This window comes from Chelonoidis abingdonii, chromosome 7 (genome assembly GCF_003597395.2).
Source record: "Chelonoidis abingdonii isolate Lonesome George chromosome 7, CheloAbing_2.0, whole genome shotgun sequence".
Lineage (NCBI taxonomy): Eukaryota > Metazoa > Chordata > Testudines > Testudinidae > Chelonoidis > Chelonoidis abingdonii.
This window is the reverse complement of record NC_133775.1, coordinates 1,473,014-1,489,419: the sequence shown is the minus strand read 5'-3', so window position 1 is coordinate 1,489,419 and position 16,406 is coordinate 1,473,014. Positions and strand designations below refer to the sequence as shown.

Sequence of the window (16,406 nt, the reverse complement as noted above, 5' to 3'; positions counted from 1 at the left end):
ATCGTAACAAAAATTACAGAGACAAGAGAGAAAGGGGAAGAGAAAGAAAAGCAAAGTGTCAAGATAAATACAGGAGGAGTGAAAACTAACTTGAGATATTCGGGCAACTGGGGACACTGGAACCTGCAAAGAAAAAAAAACGGGGCAAGAACAGAAATCCCATTAGCCTTCAGACAATCATCGCAGAGGTTCAGAGAGGGAAAGGCAGAGAAATGAGGATGCAAAGGAAAGAGCAGAGTTTGTTGTAGAAAAGCAAGGACAAGCTGGAAGCTCCCTCCCACACTAAGCAGAGCCGCATGGGCGTGCTGCCTGGCTGGGGAGCGGACGATGAAGAGTATGTTTTTAACCCCAACGAGCGCACTTTACTGCAGCTGGGGTACAAAGGGAAGTGCTGCTCCGAGCATTTGAAATGAATACACATCCCACCCTGACCCTCTGTCATCTGCCTGCAAACCCTACCACTGCCCATGCCTCCGGGGGAGGCAGGTGTGAGGTTAAGGAGCGGACATGCACTGGGGAGGGGGATGGAATCACATTCTTCCTGGTGGACAGAGAACATGGCACTGCCCAACCTAGCTGCCTTTGGAATTCCAGCTAGCCACAACTGGGCTCACCACAACGCCTCTATCACTTAGCAGAGACACCGCCTGGCAAAACAGCACATTAGTACCAAGAGGCTGACAATTCGTGAACTAACCTGGGCCTGGAGCAGGAACCATTAAAGCGATAAGGCTTAATATTTAATAATGGCAAGCGGATTAATTATGCATTAAACAAGGTTTTCCCTGCCTCTGTTGTCTCCAGCAGAAACTATCAGCCACCAGCCCCAGCAGGTCAGATTCCAACATGTCTTGTTCGCATTGTGCCTGTACAGTGCTGGGGATGCATCTCGGAGGGGGGACAGTACAGGTGCCATTTGGGCCCCCGGGCTCAGAGGCCGTCAATGCCTCTTCATTCACCAGCTCACTCTCCTCATTTCTAGCCATGAGACTCAGCAGAAGCACTGGAGGGACAGGAAGTGACTTTGCTTGGGAGGGAAGCACCAGATGGCAGGAGAAATGGGCTCAGCGGCCAAGGGAATGGAGCCATCTCTGGGGAACTGGGCTTTCCTTCCCTTATGCCTGCTCCCTGTTTGTCCTGATGCCTGGAGGATGGGGGCAGGGGGTGGCCTGCACCCCCCTGCCCACCCAATGTGGTTCTTGTGCAGGTCTGGGTAGGGTCTTGCCCCGTTGTGCAGCATGTGACAGAAGCACATCTGACATGCTCTGGAGTACGCAAGGGTAGGGCCTATGAACGCATCCAGGGCCCCTGCAGGGACAGGAACCTACTCAAAATCCCAACCAGCCCCCAGTGCTCAAATAATTGCAAGCAGCCACGGCTGCTTCTCGCTGGGGCATGGAAAGCTGGTCTGGAAAGCACGTGCCTAGCACACAAGCAGCCTGAGCAAACCCCCAGGTACTGTTACCCTAGGGCCCTGCTTCTGCAACTCACCTGTCCCCAGCCCCAGTCTCAGCCCTACAAGCTGTGCGCTGGCAAAACCCTGGCTGAGAGCTCTCTGCTCCTCCCTCTCCCAAGACAGCAGCAAGCAATCTTCTCCAAAGCCGCTGCATAATATCTGCCTTATTTCATACCCTGAGAAGACCCACAGCCCACTCTTTATGGCAGAGCTGTCACCACATCCTTCCTATCCAATCTGGAACACGAGCCTGGCACGAGTACTGCCTAGCAGCCCCCTAATCCTGGCCCTGTCCAACCTCCCCTCTCACGCCGCTCCCAGGACAGCGCTGTGCTGAACAATCCGCGCTGATTCCTCAGAAGGGGAAAGGGAGAGCTGGGAAGTGGTGCTGGCTCCAACAGCCAGCTCTCGCTCCCCCTCCCTGCCCAGACCCAGCAGGTTTCCATCAGGAAACACTCCCTTCAAAAGCTTCCCATTAGACAAAAGCTTTTAGCCGGAGGAGCAGCAGGAAGAAAGGAAAAGTAGGTTATGTCCTAGGAAGGCTGGGAGGCAGCAGGGACCGGGGCGTGCCTTCATTTATCGCTAACTGCCCCCACCGCGGAGAGCCCCACTGCCCTTCTGCTGCATCCACGATGCAGCTCAATTAGCTTGGGCCTGCTGGTCTCTGATCATGCTAATGACAGGCCCGGTGCTTTCAGAGCCGTCAGAGACACATGGGTTACAAAGCAGCAGCATGCGACATCTCTGCTCTGGAAAGTACAGCTGCTTCCAGTGGCTGATACACTGTCTACGGACTCCAGGCACCACAGACTGGCAATGCTCCGCAGCAATAGACTGCATGCAGAAATCACTGCCTCCAGCAGCATCCCTCTCTGTGCTGGGGAGCAGCTATGCTCACAGCTCCCCTCTCTTCCCCACACGAGCAGAGCAGGAGTAACCTCTTGAGCCATTTCTCAGATCTCAGTGTGGGAAAGGCCCACCCTGCCCAGACACAGCTGCTGTTTGACAGCACAGTGTCTCCCTCGTTTTGCTTGTTAGCAAGGCTGAGACTCCTCAGACATGGTCAGTGCTCTGGGGCAGGTCAGAATGGAAAATCCTCAGAGCTTCCCTGAGCCCTGAAGTCTCCCTGCCAGAGCCTCAGCACTTCCTCCTGATCAGCCATATCCTGCAGGGTACAAGCCTTGCTTACCAGCAGGGAGCGGGAGGGCCTGATGCACACCAGGCTTCTGCCTCCTGCAGGCCTGTGGGGACACAGCCAGGGAGCAGCATGTCAGCTCACAGAGCAGAGACGTGGGGACTCTGCACAAAGACCACTGGCATTATCGCTATGGCTGGGAAGGGGCAGAACGTTTCAGAGAGTGACGGGAGAGAAATCCCCTCAGCCTAGTGTCTGCCGGGGGCGGGAGGGAGCTCCGGAACATCCCAGAGGGCAGGCACCGCAAACAGCATCCTACCTGGGGTCTGGTAATTGAGGCGCCTCATCTCGACAGGGTCAGAGGAGTGAGCCAGCAGGGAGTCCTTGAGGCCAATGGAGTGTTCGTCCTTGGACGAGGGGGAGTTGGCTCTTTTCCTAGGGAAGGAAAACACACAAATGAGGGGCCCAGTGAGGAAGCGCATGTCCCACAGACCAGCATGATGACCATGCACACAGCTGGCGCTCAGGCAGCTGCCTGGCCACCAGGGCAGACACAGGGGGCTGAACATATTGATGGGTGCCTCTGCCTGTGAGCTCAGCTACTGCACTCCCCTCTGAGCAGCTAAATCAGTCCCCACAGTTACTGTCACAAGTGAAAGCAAAACCCCATAAGAGCCCTCCCTGCCTGACCTGGGCTGCAGCCGGGGGCCATGCTGGTTGCTGGAAGTGCTCAGAGCAGATAGCCAGGAGGAGTCAGGACTCCTGCATTTGAGACCCAGCTGTGTCACCACCTCTCTGTGGGACCATGTTGCTGGCCTAAGGTTCTCCACCTATAGTGCGTGGATGAGCACTCTGACTTCCCACTGCAGGACGACAGGGCCTTAGCCAGCAAGTGTGTGGGAAGCCATATTCTGTACAATATATTTATCAGAAGCAAAGCCCCATTACCTCTTACTCTCCCTCGGAACTATTTCCTGTAGCGGAAGGATAGAGTCAATTTTCCCACCAAGTAGTAAAAGAAATGAAATGTTGAGAACCATAGCCTAATGGTGTAAAGACTCTTCAGGGTGTGTTTTATTGGGCCATTAAAACAGGTCTTGAATGGCTGAAGGCACCCAAGGCTTGTATTAACGGGACAATAAAACACACTGTTGTCTCTTAATGCTGTATTTATGTCACCACCTCGGGCGCTGATCTTGGTGTAATTCACTAGCCAAGGAGGGACAGACCTGATTGGTAATTGGATGGGAGACCTTTAAGGCAAACTTGGCACTGCAAGAAGCGCTGTGGATGTTTCAGATGGCACCACTCTTCCTCTTGGGGGAATGCCCCTGTGTGGTGATGGGGGCACTGTGCTGCGTGGAGCAGGGACATTTCTCTGGGTCAATGCTGACCCAAATGCCTCAGTGCAGAACTAGAGGGTGCTGCTGTGATACTGGAGGCTTTGCCTTTTGGACAAAACATAAACCCAGAGGGGTTGCCTCACTGGTGAATATCGAAGACCCCATAGCTTTCTGTAGGAGATGGGCATGTTGTCATCCATCTCCCAGGTCACTTTTAGTGTGTCCTCCCATCTAAATTCACCAGCTTTCCTCCCCTTTCTAATCTGTTGCTGGGCACTGTTAACAGCTGCCAAGTTCTGCCCAGAAGTAGCTGCATTTCAGACTGGTGCGTGACCAGAGTCTCACATACATGACTAGGGAAGGTTCTGTTCCAGCACAGGGTGTTACTACTTGCACACTGCTACAGAGCTGTGCACTCGGGTTTCTGCATTAGTGCCTGGTGTGGGGAGCAGCAACACATTATTTACTGATTCTATGCAGCAGAACTTTCATTCACTCGGGGGCACCTAAACTATGACTGAAGTTCAGTTTGCAGCCAAAACATTTGGACATTGGGACTACAAGACATTGGGGTGATCAGCAAAGGAGGAGCAGCATGTGATCCTCACACCATGTGGAGTCATCCAAGCATTTACCAAGTCCTCTGACTCTCTGAGAGCCAGACAAGAGAGCTCCTGGACTTTATAGCATCAGTGGAAGGAGAGGGACAAATGCACACAACAGCACCATCTCTCCTGCTCGCAGACGCCATGGTGAGACACGGCATACGCTATTGTGCTTTGGTCCCCAAGTCCTTGGGCAATGTGACTTGGGACTCTGTGGGGAAGGAGGCAAAAAGGTGTTTGATATTAGTCCCTTTCAAAAGCCCACATAGGGCTTCCACGAAACTAACAAATCCAGGCTGTCCAGACTTTCATGCAATGTACCAATAGCTGGATTCAATCCGTTTACATTTGAGATTTAGAACACCAGGGAGAAAACCCCTCAGAAAAGACGCTAGAGAGCGAAGCCTTAGGAGAAAGCAGCCGGACTCAGCACCCAAAGGAGAGCTGGGAGGCACTGGGTGTCGGGTGCTGCCAAGTGAAGAGCACCATGAAACAGAGTTATTTCATTTCTGAAGAGTCCATCTCACAATGGGGTCTGGGGAGCCACAGATAAAACAAAACTAAGCCAAGCTGGGCCCAGCACCCAAAGGGACCTACAAACAGACAGAGACAGGGAAACCCAGATGAGGGAATATCTGCCCTGGGCTTCCACAAAACATTCCTTGTGGTGGCTCAGAAACCGCTTGTGTCTGTCAACTTCCTTAAAAGAAACCTTCCTGGAGATGGGTGAATTACCACACAGGGCCACCTGGGTGTGGGCTGATGCATAAAGGCAGGATTTGAACTATGGAGCCCAAGCAAAGATGACACTTTCCCAAGCAGCACAGTCCCTTGTCAATGCAACGGCCTCAGGCTGGCATCGCACCTGTGGCAAGGTTAGGGTAAACTTTACCAGCTGCAGGAGACAACGATCCATGTTACAGACGAATGGCATCTAAGTTCTCAGTTGAAGGACTGGAGGTGCAAAGAAACCCCTATAACCACTTAGAATCACATTTCTAGATTTGTAACCCATTTGCGAAACACTTTGGCACACATCCTGTGACCTGTGATTGTCGGCCACGTGAATCGCTAAAGGCTGAGGGGTAGGATGTGGCCACTGCCTTCAACGCTTGGCTTACGCCACGCCTGCACGTACGGAGGGAGGGACACACCAGGCTGCAGGTTCTTAAATGGGGAAGTAGATTCTAAACTTTAAACAAAGAGGGAAGAGAAAACGGATTCCTACCTTTCTTGTTTACTAGATCCAGAGAAGAGCAGAAACAGAAAAAAGGAGGTGATCACTGAGACAGAAAGGCATTGACTGCACATGCACAGCACAGAGCTCCATTTAATCAGAGAACAAAGCCAGGTCCTTTCCCCCAGCACAAAATACACATAGAGATCGAGAATCCAGGAGGTGAGCGGATAGACTCAACCCGGTTACAGTGGAGTGGGTTATAAAAACTCATGTAAATGAACCAACAGCTCATCACAGAGACTTACAATACAGGGTCACAGTACAGCGCTTACGGCCCATGTATCAGGACTAACCTACGGAGCTTGGAGGGCTGGTCCTTCAGCGTGGAGCACAAAGCACCAGTGGGACGTGTCAGGAGGAGGAGCAGTATTTCTGTCTGGGTTTAGCTTAGTGTCCGTGGCCTGCCAAGGGGCGGAGCGAAGCAGGCAGGCTCTTTAATAGGGGCACCTGAGAGGGGCCAGTCAGGCTCCCACACCTTCAACTTCACCAGACACCCTGGAAACCACCTGAGGAAGCTAACACATGAGTGGTGGGACTCCTCCTAGCATGCCACCAAAGGACAGATAGCTTCCCCTTCCCCCGACTGCCCCGTGGGGCCCTGGGACACCTCCTGCTTCCCTCTTCTTTCTGTGCCTGGGGATTCACATTCATGGCCCAGCCGGTTCTCTACTGTCTACTTTACAAACCAGCCCTGTATGCTGCCTTGGATGCCCTCCACCATGCCTGTAGGCCCTGATCCAGATAGGGAACGCTGGGTCTGACGGCAGGAGGGAGGTCCCTTGGTGATGACATGCTGCGTGGGGAACAGGCCTGGCTCTCACCTTTTGAAGAGCAGGATAGCAATGACGATGATGATGATTAATATAACGGCCAGCACTGGTCCCATCACCCACAGCATTTCGGGCTCATCCTGCTGCTTCGCTGAAGACACTTCCATCACAATCTCATCCGAGTAGGGGCTGGCTGCGTACCTCTTCTGCAGAAGCCGGGGGGCAGAGAATGCAAACATCCGTTAGGCTGACGGAAACGAACACCTCCCATCCTATTGTACGGCACCCTGCCTCTGCCCAGCGCGGGGAGGGCCTGGCTCCCACACCCAGGACTTCCCATGCGCCAGGGCATCATGTCAGCAAGCCAGGACACAGCACACGTGGAAGTCCACCTTGTCCCCCTCCTCCTCCTGGGAAATGGCACAATCCAACTTAGAGCAATTCTCCAGCCAGCCAGTCAGTCAGCGAGCTCCCTAGGTGCCAAAATGGAACAGCCCAGCTAAGAGCACTAGGCTCCCTAGGAGCAAATTCCAGGCTTGGAATCCGAGCCCGCTGCCGAGCGCTAAGTGCTTTGTAACACCCATTATGCTGATATAAACACAGCTCCCCAGGAGGGGCTGTAGTTGGAGAACCCCCGCCAGGCCAGACACGTCTCTTGAGGGAACAAAAGGAGGAGATGTTTTGTGTCTCAGCTCCCTTAGCAGAGATCTCCGCGCAGGGGTCTCTCGCTAGCAGGGTCCTTCCAAAGAACGAGGCAAGGTGGTGGCACAGTGACCTACAGCCTTGAAGAGGCTGCTTCTCAGACCGAGTGCAGTAGGGCAGGATTAACAGACCTAACGCCCAGCTGCAGCCTTGTTATGCCACGGTTGCTAAGGCTTATGTCGCCGTGGCGTCGCTTCACAGCTCAGTCTCACTGGGTCAGAAGGGTTAAATACTGCGAAAAGCAATCCCTTCCACCTAGCGAGAAAGCAGGAGCCGTATCAGCCAAGCGCCGGGGGCTCACAGGTAGCACCTGCTGCCCTGTGCTCGGGAACAAGAAACTCTCCAGCCTTGCCATAGACAGGAAATTTGGGTCACAGAAAAGGTGTCTGTGGATCTATACGTTGCCTGCTTTATGGTCAAGTTCAGACACACACTTCCCGTGGGTGCAGGTGCGAAGGGGCGGGTGGGAATCTTCTCTCCTGGGCCTGGTATCTATGACTCCCTGCTGGCAATACACAGGTCAGACCCTCAGGTGCAGCTAGTCGGTTTATCAGCAGCCTGCAGCGGCGCTGGCAGCGGGTTCTGCTGCGGGCCATGCGCCCTTGCACGTCCCCCCCATAGGGTTCTGCAGGCTTCAGTCTCTTCTTCTTTCCTGGCCAATGTCTGTGTGTGGCCACTACACCAGCGTGTAGACAACACTTTGCTCTACAGCTCAGAAAGCAGCACCCTCCTAGCACTCTCCCAGACCTGACATGGGGGTGGGGAGGGGGACGAGCCAGCTCCGGCTCTGACAGACAAGAGGCAGGGCAGGTAAATGGGCAGCGGGAGGGAGGGGCTCATTGCTGTGCTATTTTCTGCGGAAGGCACACAGGACCCACAGAAGCATCTAGCTACAGTTGAAGACAGGACTAACGCTACTATCACATGGAGCCTCCTCCCTGGGTCCAGTGCAGGCAGCCAGCAGCGCTTCAGAGCATTTGCCCTGCTGGGCTTGCAAAGGGGCCTGAGACACTAGTGTCACTTGGTCTCTCTGACCAAGGAAGGAGACCCTGCCAGCCGAAGGATCATGAGGATGTTGTTTCCAGGCGGAGCAGGTGCCCCCCCGATGAGCCGCGCTCCCAGTGCCCGGCCAGGGATGAGCCACGCTTGGCCCGACTCTCGGGACACGGCAGGCAATGCAGGATTTGTGTGGGGACAAGCAGCCCTGCGACTGGACACTGCCTTGGGCTTTCCGTGAGAATGGGCCCCATGTAGCAGGGCAGAGTCCTGGGGGCAGTAAAGCTACCAGCGTGCCTGGCTGCTGTGATCTGAGACCTCTGCATTGCTAGCTGGGACTCTTCCCACCATGGCCAGATGAGTAATGGAGAGTTTGACCAGCGCTAATGAGCCATTACAAGTAAATGAGGCTGAAGAAGTGAGCCCCAGCATGGGAGCTGAGCAGAGGGTCCAGAGCATCTTTATTATCTCCCATTATTTACACACTGCCACTGCCCCTCTCTCCTCCCTCCCCCACAAGCAATTTACAGGAGGATCTCAGGGCACAGGCCTTGCTCAGCTATTTCATGCTCACCGCGGCAGCCATCCTCTTCCTCCCTTAGACCCCTGCGTGCTGGGCCAGCTGCCTTCCTTAGCCATCCAGGTACGCGCCATTTCCCCTTGGCAAGGAGACACACCAGGGATGGGAACCTGCATGCTTTCACGCCCCACAGAGACCCTGCTACTGTGGGAACAGGTGAATTTACTCCCTTACACGCCCCTTTCAAGGGAGATTCTGATCAGCAAAGTGACTCTCCAAGCTCCCTCCATGTCTCTTCTGAGTCAGCCCTGTTCAGCCAGGCAGAGTCCAGAGTGTGTGGGACTTGGCCCCCACCTCCTGCATCAGGGCTGACTCTAGACTCGACAGGGTCACAAAGCAGAGAGCAAAACTGCTCTGCAGATCCCAGCGGCATCTCAGCGTTCCTGGAGCTCCGACTTGTCCTGGGGCAGACAGGATTGGTGTGTTACTGCCAGGGGACTGGAGAAAAGAGTGGTGGTACTCAGACAATGCTGATGTCTAACCTATTGTTACAGGGCACAGGAGCTACCCCGCACCAGGGTGCACGGAGCCGCCCTCCCCCCCCACCCAGTGGTGGCGGGTTCCTCTCCACATGCCAGTTCAGAGGTTTCTCCGCAGCCCCCACAGCTAGAGGCTGGAAGCCCAGCTGAGAGTCTGGTGAGCACAGCAGCAGTTTAGGAAGGGTGGGTGAGGCAGCTGGGCTATCTCTGAGCCTGGTCCCTGCAAGCGCACAGGCCTGGATTCACAGGGCTGCTCCACAGTGACTTTTCTGAGCAGAAACCGTGGCTCAGAGCCAGCCTCCATCACAGCGGAGTCTGGAGTTCCGCAGTGGCGGAGCTCGACTCCCAGTGCTGCCCTCAGCTCTCATCTGGCACGTCAAAGATACCTGCCCTTTCCCTCGGAAAACGCCATACATCAAGTCAGTTCCAATGGACGCCTCCTCTCCCTGACACCACCTACTGTGCCTGGCTCGCCTCACTTTGCAGGGAACTCCACTGAACAGGCTGCCAGCTCCCTGCACTGAGCCCCTCGGGCGGGAGAGCGGGATGCCCCTTCTGCAAGAAGCCCTTACCGTCTCGCCGTCCTCCAGCGACGCCAGCACAAAGCAGCGATAGCTCAGATCCTCAGAGAGCGGCTTGTTGTAGAAGCCCTTGTAGGTCTTCTCGTCTCCCAAGGTGAAGGTCTCTGGCAACACGTCCACTAGAGCAGCAATATAGGGCTTCAGCCTGTCTGCCTGACGCCGCTGGCGCCTGCCCTGGCCGATGGCCTCCAGTAACTGAAGACAAAGAACGTGGGTCGTTACATCGCTCTCCCCAGCGCTGCCCTGACTGACAGCAGGGGACCGGCACGTGGATTGGGCCAAGGCCAGGCAGGAACAGGCGCTTCAGAACCTTCCTCCCCACTTATTTCATTGACCCCCGGCAGCCCCTCCCACGCCTCAAGTCAGACGGCCGGATTGACAACCTCATGCTCATTTCTGTGATGACAGGCTGAGGGCAAGGGCTAAAGCTGGGCAGGGGCAGGGGAGGAAAGGCTCCTGGCTGAGTTACAGTTAACATGCAGCAAAGCAAGGGGGGAGTGGCTGAACCTCCAGCTGTTGAAGGCATTGTCAGGGCTCCCATCACCGTGGGATCTGCTGCAAGCGCTTCGCACCTAGGCTGGCCTCACAGAGAGAGGTCTGGGCCTGGGGACTCGGCCGCTGTGACGCTCAATCTGTCATTTCATGGGAGGGGCATTGCTTGGATCCCAAGCACCCCAGGTTAATGGATTCCAGCTGGCTGCAAGGGAAGCCGGCCATGTTCGGTGCTCTGTTGGCATGGAGAGCTGCTTGGGTCTCCACAGACACCGGGAGTGAACGGCAGTCGCAGCTGCTGTCAAGAAAAGAGACATTTGTGCATCTCTCCCTGTCTGAGCTCCATTAGTTCCCCTGCTGCTGGGCTGCTGGCAGGGCTGCGTGTAGATCACACAGAGCCACAGCAGATTTCATGGGATGCTCAGTGCAAAAATGGCACATTTCATAGATGGCCACAAATTCCTGAAAAAGGTACAAACACCCCAACATTCAATTACGCTGCTGAAAACGACTCGCCGGTGGCTGAAGAAGTTTTTCTAATGAATAAAAATGAATGCCAGGCTCCAAGCAGAAATTCTAATTTCAAATGGAGGAGGAGGAGGCACGAAATACATTTCACAGCCCAACGTGCCGCATTGTCAGCAGACAGGGCCCGAGAGTGACGTGGGGCTGGGAACACAGGTATTTACACAGAGGCCGTCAAAGCGCCCCAGCCCCTCTCCCCTGGCAGCCGAGCCCCTGTTGCAGTGAGCCCTGGAGGCCAGCGTCTGTAACCTCACGGAAGGAACCAGGCAAAGGAGAAGCCTTGCGTTTACAGACGAATCTCCTGGGAACCGTGGGGAGGAAAGGCAGGAGAACTGTGAGGTCTGCACATCGGTACAGAGAGCGGGCGGGGGTATTACGGTCAGCACATCCCAGTTCCACCTGCACCACACACATGTGCTGCCCATTGTCACCCTTTGGTCCCTTTTAGCCTAGGGTGACGACAGGCAGCTCCTAGTCTGTGCTCGGTTGGCACCACCACAGGACCTCGCTGCCTGCTCACAATGCGGCAGTGCAGATGGGCTCGTGCACAAGGGGCTGGCATCAGTGAAAGCCCCTTCTAGTGTCTACTTAAAAAACCCAAACCTCTGTGTGCTTCAGAACAAACATTACTGTCACCACGAGCCCCTGTCCTGCGCTGCCTCTAGCCTCCTCTTCGGAGGGCTTAGCTCTGTGTTACCCTGTAACACACCTCTAAGTCCTACTGTGGATGAGACATACCCACCTGTGTCTAACTCTGGGCTGTAGCTAGAGCGTACGGCTCTGTGAGCTAACATGTACGCTAACACCTCCTAAAACAGAACTACAGACCCAAGGGGTGACCCTCGCTTCACTTGCTGCATCTTGTCTGAAATGACACAAACTCTCTGGGGCAGAGAACAGGACTGGACTTGCCCCATGCACAGCACAAGGGGGTCCCATTTCTAACTGGAGTTTCTACATGCTATTGTCACCTACATGCATATTCCATACAAAAAATGACATGAAAAGAACGTTAAGGTTGTGAAGTCAAGCACCCGAATGCAGGAAATGCGAGAAAGCAAATTGCCCAGGCAGCTTTCAGCTGCCCCCTGGTGCCTGTGTATTATGAGAGTTTTTTTAATTACACAATCACATACTATGCTGTCCACAGGACCCTGCCTCATTCAGCACACAGGACGCAATGAGCAGCTGTTCAGTATTTTGTTTTCTCCTCGTTCAATGTGTGGCCCCTGGGCCATATTTACTGCACATGATTCAAATCCTGCTCCGCAGACAGACAGGGAGTTGTGTTGGTTAAACCATGAAAAGCACTTTGACTGTGCAACGTGGAGGGGGTGAGGGCACCGGATGGGGGTTGAGAGTTTTGGGCGCTGGTTTTAGCTCTGTATCAGACATTCTGAGACACCCTGCGTAAATTACTTGGCTTCTCAGCTTCCCCACCTGTAAAATGGGGACAATGCTACTGCCCTGCCTAGTGCTGGGGTCTGACTCAATGTTTGCAAAGGGCTGAGGGAGTCTCCCAGGGAAGAAGCTAGAAAGCGAAGGAATCAAACCCTTGGGCAGGCTGTGGAAGTGCTAAGCATTAGGACTGTTATCAGATTCTGTACAGGCAGAAGGGAAAAAGTGAGCTCCGGGGGCTTCTCTGCAAGCCTGGCCCCTGGCAGGGCCCCTTACCGCACACAAGCTGGAGCTCGAAGCCACCTTTCCTAGGGCCCAGGCAGAGTGGGCCAAGCACAAAAGGAAGCCTTAGAAGATCACACGTAAAGCAGGTTTCTCTGACTCCTACCTGGTCCAACTCCATCTCATCAGGCGTCCGCCACCTGGCCGTGCGGCTGCTGGTGCTTTGATCTACTGGCACAACCACAATGTAGTACCACCTGGGGAGGAAAGAAGGGTCAGGGGACGTGGCTGGTGCTAGCAGGAGATATCAGACATTTCTTTAGCAGGTGATTGAATAGAAACAAGTTCAAGATGCCTCCCATCAAAACCCCTTCCCCAAATCTCCTTTCTCCCCTTCTGTAATGGACAAAAGGCTTCACTGAGTCAGAGGCCAGTTTTCCTGCAGTGCTGAGGAGCGGAATGCTCCCTGCTCGTGATCATTAGGTTAACGAGGATACACAGACCACATGCTAGAGGATGGTAGCAGGAGCTGGGGTAAGGACACTTATATAAACTGGCTGTAGCTGGAGCCCTGCGGGAATCTGGTTTCAGCATGAGGATAGCACAGTTACAAATGAGACTTCTATGAACTGGCTTGTTTTAATCTCCTGGAGGCTTTAAAGACATGACTTATTCAAAAGCTATTGTGCAGTGACAGAGAAAGCACCTCCGGATTCTCAGCTGGCTTTACCGGGAGGGTCTCAGTTCCACCCCAAGAAGTGACCGGGAGCTGTGTTACCCTATCTCACAAAAGCATCAGCTCAGAACACGCCAGCAATGCGCTGTCATGTGGTGAAGGGAAAACCTGGCTCCAGCATCTGCGGGCTGCTCTGGCATTCATCCTACCATGTTACTGAATCAATGGGTTAGACTCAGTGGGTACATAAAGAGAACAATCCAGCCTCCTACCTCCCCTTGCCCTCTGGTCCATTAGCAGGGAGCACCTACCTAACTGGCGCTGAGGTCTGGACTTTGGGAAGGGTGAGGGTGAACTTTCCTTCCTGCATGTATTTGTTTGTGGAGATGGGTTTGCTCTGCAAGACATCAGGAGCCGTGTGGATAGATACCCGGTGCTGGAGCCCACCAGCGCTGCTGCCACGGTTCATTAGCACAAAGGAATATTCTGTATCCGGCTGAAGGTCGCTTATGAGCTTCTTCATTGAATGGCCATCCACCTCCACACTCTGGCTGTTGTACAGGATCTGAAAAGGGAAGGACACATCATGCAGCAGGGCAGCTGCTGATGAAACATGCTCAGAACAGAAGGCAGCATTAGAGCTGATCACCTGAGGTAGGGCCCAGAGCCAGATTGTGGAATGCACAGAATGGGAACAAAGAGCCACAGAGCTTGAGGTCCAGCAGCCAGCGGAGCAGCACTCACTGCTCCTTATGGCCACAGTGCGGAATCGCGAACACCAGCTGGGTGGTTAGAATCCTACACTGCAAAGACTCCACCAGACGCATGCCAGCGATACCCCACCACGGCGTCTCTTCGGTGCATAGGTAGGAGGACAGTACAGATGGGTTCATATTAATGGGTCTTTGTTTCCTTGGGGTGGCATGACATACAATGGACTTTTGGCATAAAACCCCATTGGTTCTAAAGTGGTTTCAACCCTTATCTAACAGTAAACACACACTCAAAGGGTGAACACAGAGCTGCCCCTTCCCAGGACAGGAATTACAGGGATAATTTGTTTCTTAGAATAATCAGTTTCCTGAACAATCAGTAACGCATGTCACATACCCACACCCAGAAGCACAACCTCACTGATGTGACACCAGGACACCAGCACAACAGCTGCTGGCGCACTGCAATCTGAGCACAGAGCTTGGGGTTCAAACCTTACCTCTGCCTGGGGCGGTCTTCCAAAGAACCGTACCCAGCATCACCACTGGAGAGAATGGGTAGCGCACTCTCCTGTTGGCATGGAACAGGGCACTGCCACGTGGTATCATGAGGAAACAAGAAACCATGCCCCTGGGGCTGCCTGCTCAAGCCACCCTAGCTGGCTGACCGAGAGCTGCTCTCCTGGACGCGTGGGGCTGTGGGCGCTCTTTGGCGGTTGCTGCTGCCCCACGTGCTCAGTATGAATTTGCTCCGGCTGCAGTGGCTGCTTTGCATGAGCAGAGTGGCACCTGCTGGGCTCCACAGGTTTCAGGCCAAAAATCTGGATCTGAGCCCTGGTTCAGCCTCTCAGTGAGAGAGTCAGCAGCATGGGGACACTGCCTCATCGCAGCTTTAACGGAGACATGTGGCAGAGACAGAAACACAAGCGACCCCCACAGACACCTGCGGTGCTGGTGAGAGGACTGGAGGGCCTGAGGCTGCCTTCGACTGCAGCAGAGACGCAGGCTCCTCTCTGCTAGGCAATCCCCAGCACTCTATGGGGTATTCCTGAATCTAATGGAGGCTGCAAGGTCAATTAATGCACATAAAGTGCTCTGAAGAGACCATATGCTGAGAGCTGCTGTCATGAACCAAGGAGGGGGTGAGCCTAGAGCACCCAGGTGGAGACTGCTGCCTCACGCCCAGAAACATACTCTGCCTTTGGGCTCTGGGTGCTGCTGAGCCTGGGGAAGCAGCACAAGAGTGAGGTGGGACATTTCTGCTAGCCCGCACTGCAAGCAGCCAGCAGAGCCCTGAAGCAGCTGCTGTCTCACTGAGGCAGGTGCCATGCATTAACTTCACAGGGGAGCTAGCGAGAAGGAGAGCAGCAGGCCCTGCAGAACCCCTGGGGCAGCCAGGCACAGGGAGCCAACGCAGTGTGAGATGCACAGTGCTGCTCTGGGTTAGCTACATAGCCACGCCCAGGCGGCTTTGGCCACTGCACTCTGCTGAGGTTGGTCCACTCACTTACAGACTCTTCTCCGGCAGCCTGCAGGACGTGGTCAGCCGGGAACAGAGCACAGAGGGAGGGTTCAGCAAGAGAGGGACAGACATGACCCACATTCCCGTCTTTAGGGATGGGTCCTGCTGCTAAAATAACAAGGATGCCCGCAGTAATGAGACCCCTGCTGGCTCCCCTGTGCAGAGGGAGTGTTCTGTGCTGTGACTCCTGTGAGACTATTTCTTCCGAGGCTTTAATCCCTTCTCTGCAGAGAGACACATCAGACAGGCACTAGAGTGAGTGCAAAGCATCCAGACCCAGAAATGCCACTTAAAGCCTCTGGAACGTGTCAGACGTTTAGTTGGCATGTTTCCTCCCGCTCAAATCACACCAGACTCAGCCAAGCCAGAAGAAACAGCTGGTTACTTCAGAGCTCTGCAGTCTATCGTTGCATCAACTCCTTCAAGCACTAACAGAATACTGCAGCAGTGGGCACCATATTCCAGACAAGAGCAGGGCTGGGCTACCTCTCTGCAGCCAGATTCCTACCTGACTCCCTGCCTCAGCTCAGGAAATCTGCTCAGACTCAAACACAAACAAAGCTGAAACACTAAGGTCACACAAAAACACAGCTCTAATTCTGCTCCCGATCCCAGACTAGCAGCAGGTGGGATCTCCAACGTGTGCTTTAGGAAGGCCTGTTATCTACACAATGCACATGTGTGAAGGCTGTAGGCCTTGCTGGAACCCGAGGCACAGTTAAAAGTATGAGGCAAGGGTGGCCTTGTTAGAACAGAAACACTAGGAATCAGCTGACCACACAAACGCATTCCTGACAGAAGCTGCAGACCTCTCAAATAACCACCTAATGCTCTCCTGGGGTGGGGGGAAAGGGGGTAAGACCCATGTAAGATCCGGAGGGGAGGACAGGACAATGGATGAGGAGGTTTTGTCTGAACTACGATGTGTGAGGTAACTAGTAACATCCAGCCTCTGTTTGTGATGCGGGCGT

General features: G+C 54.2%; 1 protein-coding gene across 13 annotated transcripts in view; it reads right to left on the bottom strand.

Annotated features, from left to right (window-relative positions):
* PTPRF (protein tyrosine phosphatase receptor type F) overlaps positions 1 to 16,406 on the bottom strand; it is a 510,254-nt gene that overhangs the window by 47,510 nt on the left and 446,338 nt on the right. For 8 of the 13 annotated variants that reach the window (XM_075067537.1, XM_075067539.1, XM_075067545.1 and 5 more), the window contains 6 exons: positions 13,512 to 13,765; positions 12,691 to 12,781; positions 9,879 to 10,082; positions 6,601 to 6,755; positions 2,911 to 3,026; positions 91 to 123 (listed from right to left, as the gene is read on the bottom strand). In XM_075067537.1, coding sequence (XP_074923638.1) covers positions 91 to 123; positions 2,911 to 3,026; positions 6,601 to 6,755; positions 9,879 to 10,082; positions 12,691 to 12,781; positions 13,512 to 13,765 — 853 coding nt within the window. The remainder of the gene's footprint in view (positions 1 to 90; positions 124 to 2,910; positions 3,027 to 6,600; positions 6,756 to 9,878; positions 10,083 to 12,690; positions 12,782 to 13,511; positions 13,766 to 16,406) is intronic. The other 5 variants (XM_075067540.1, XM_075067543.1, XM_075067542.1 and 2 more) reach the window with 1 other exon arrangement.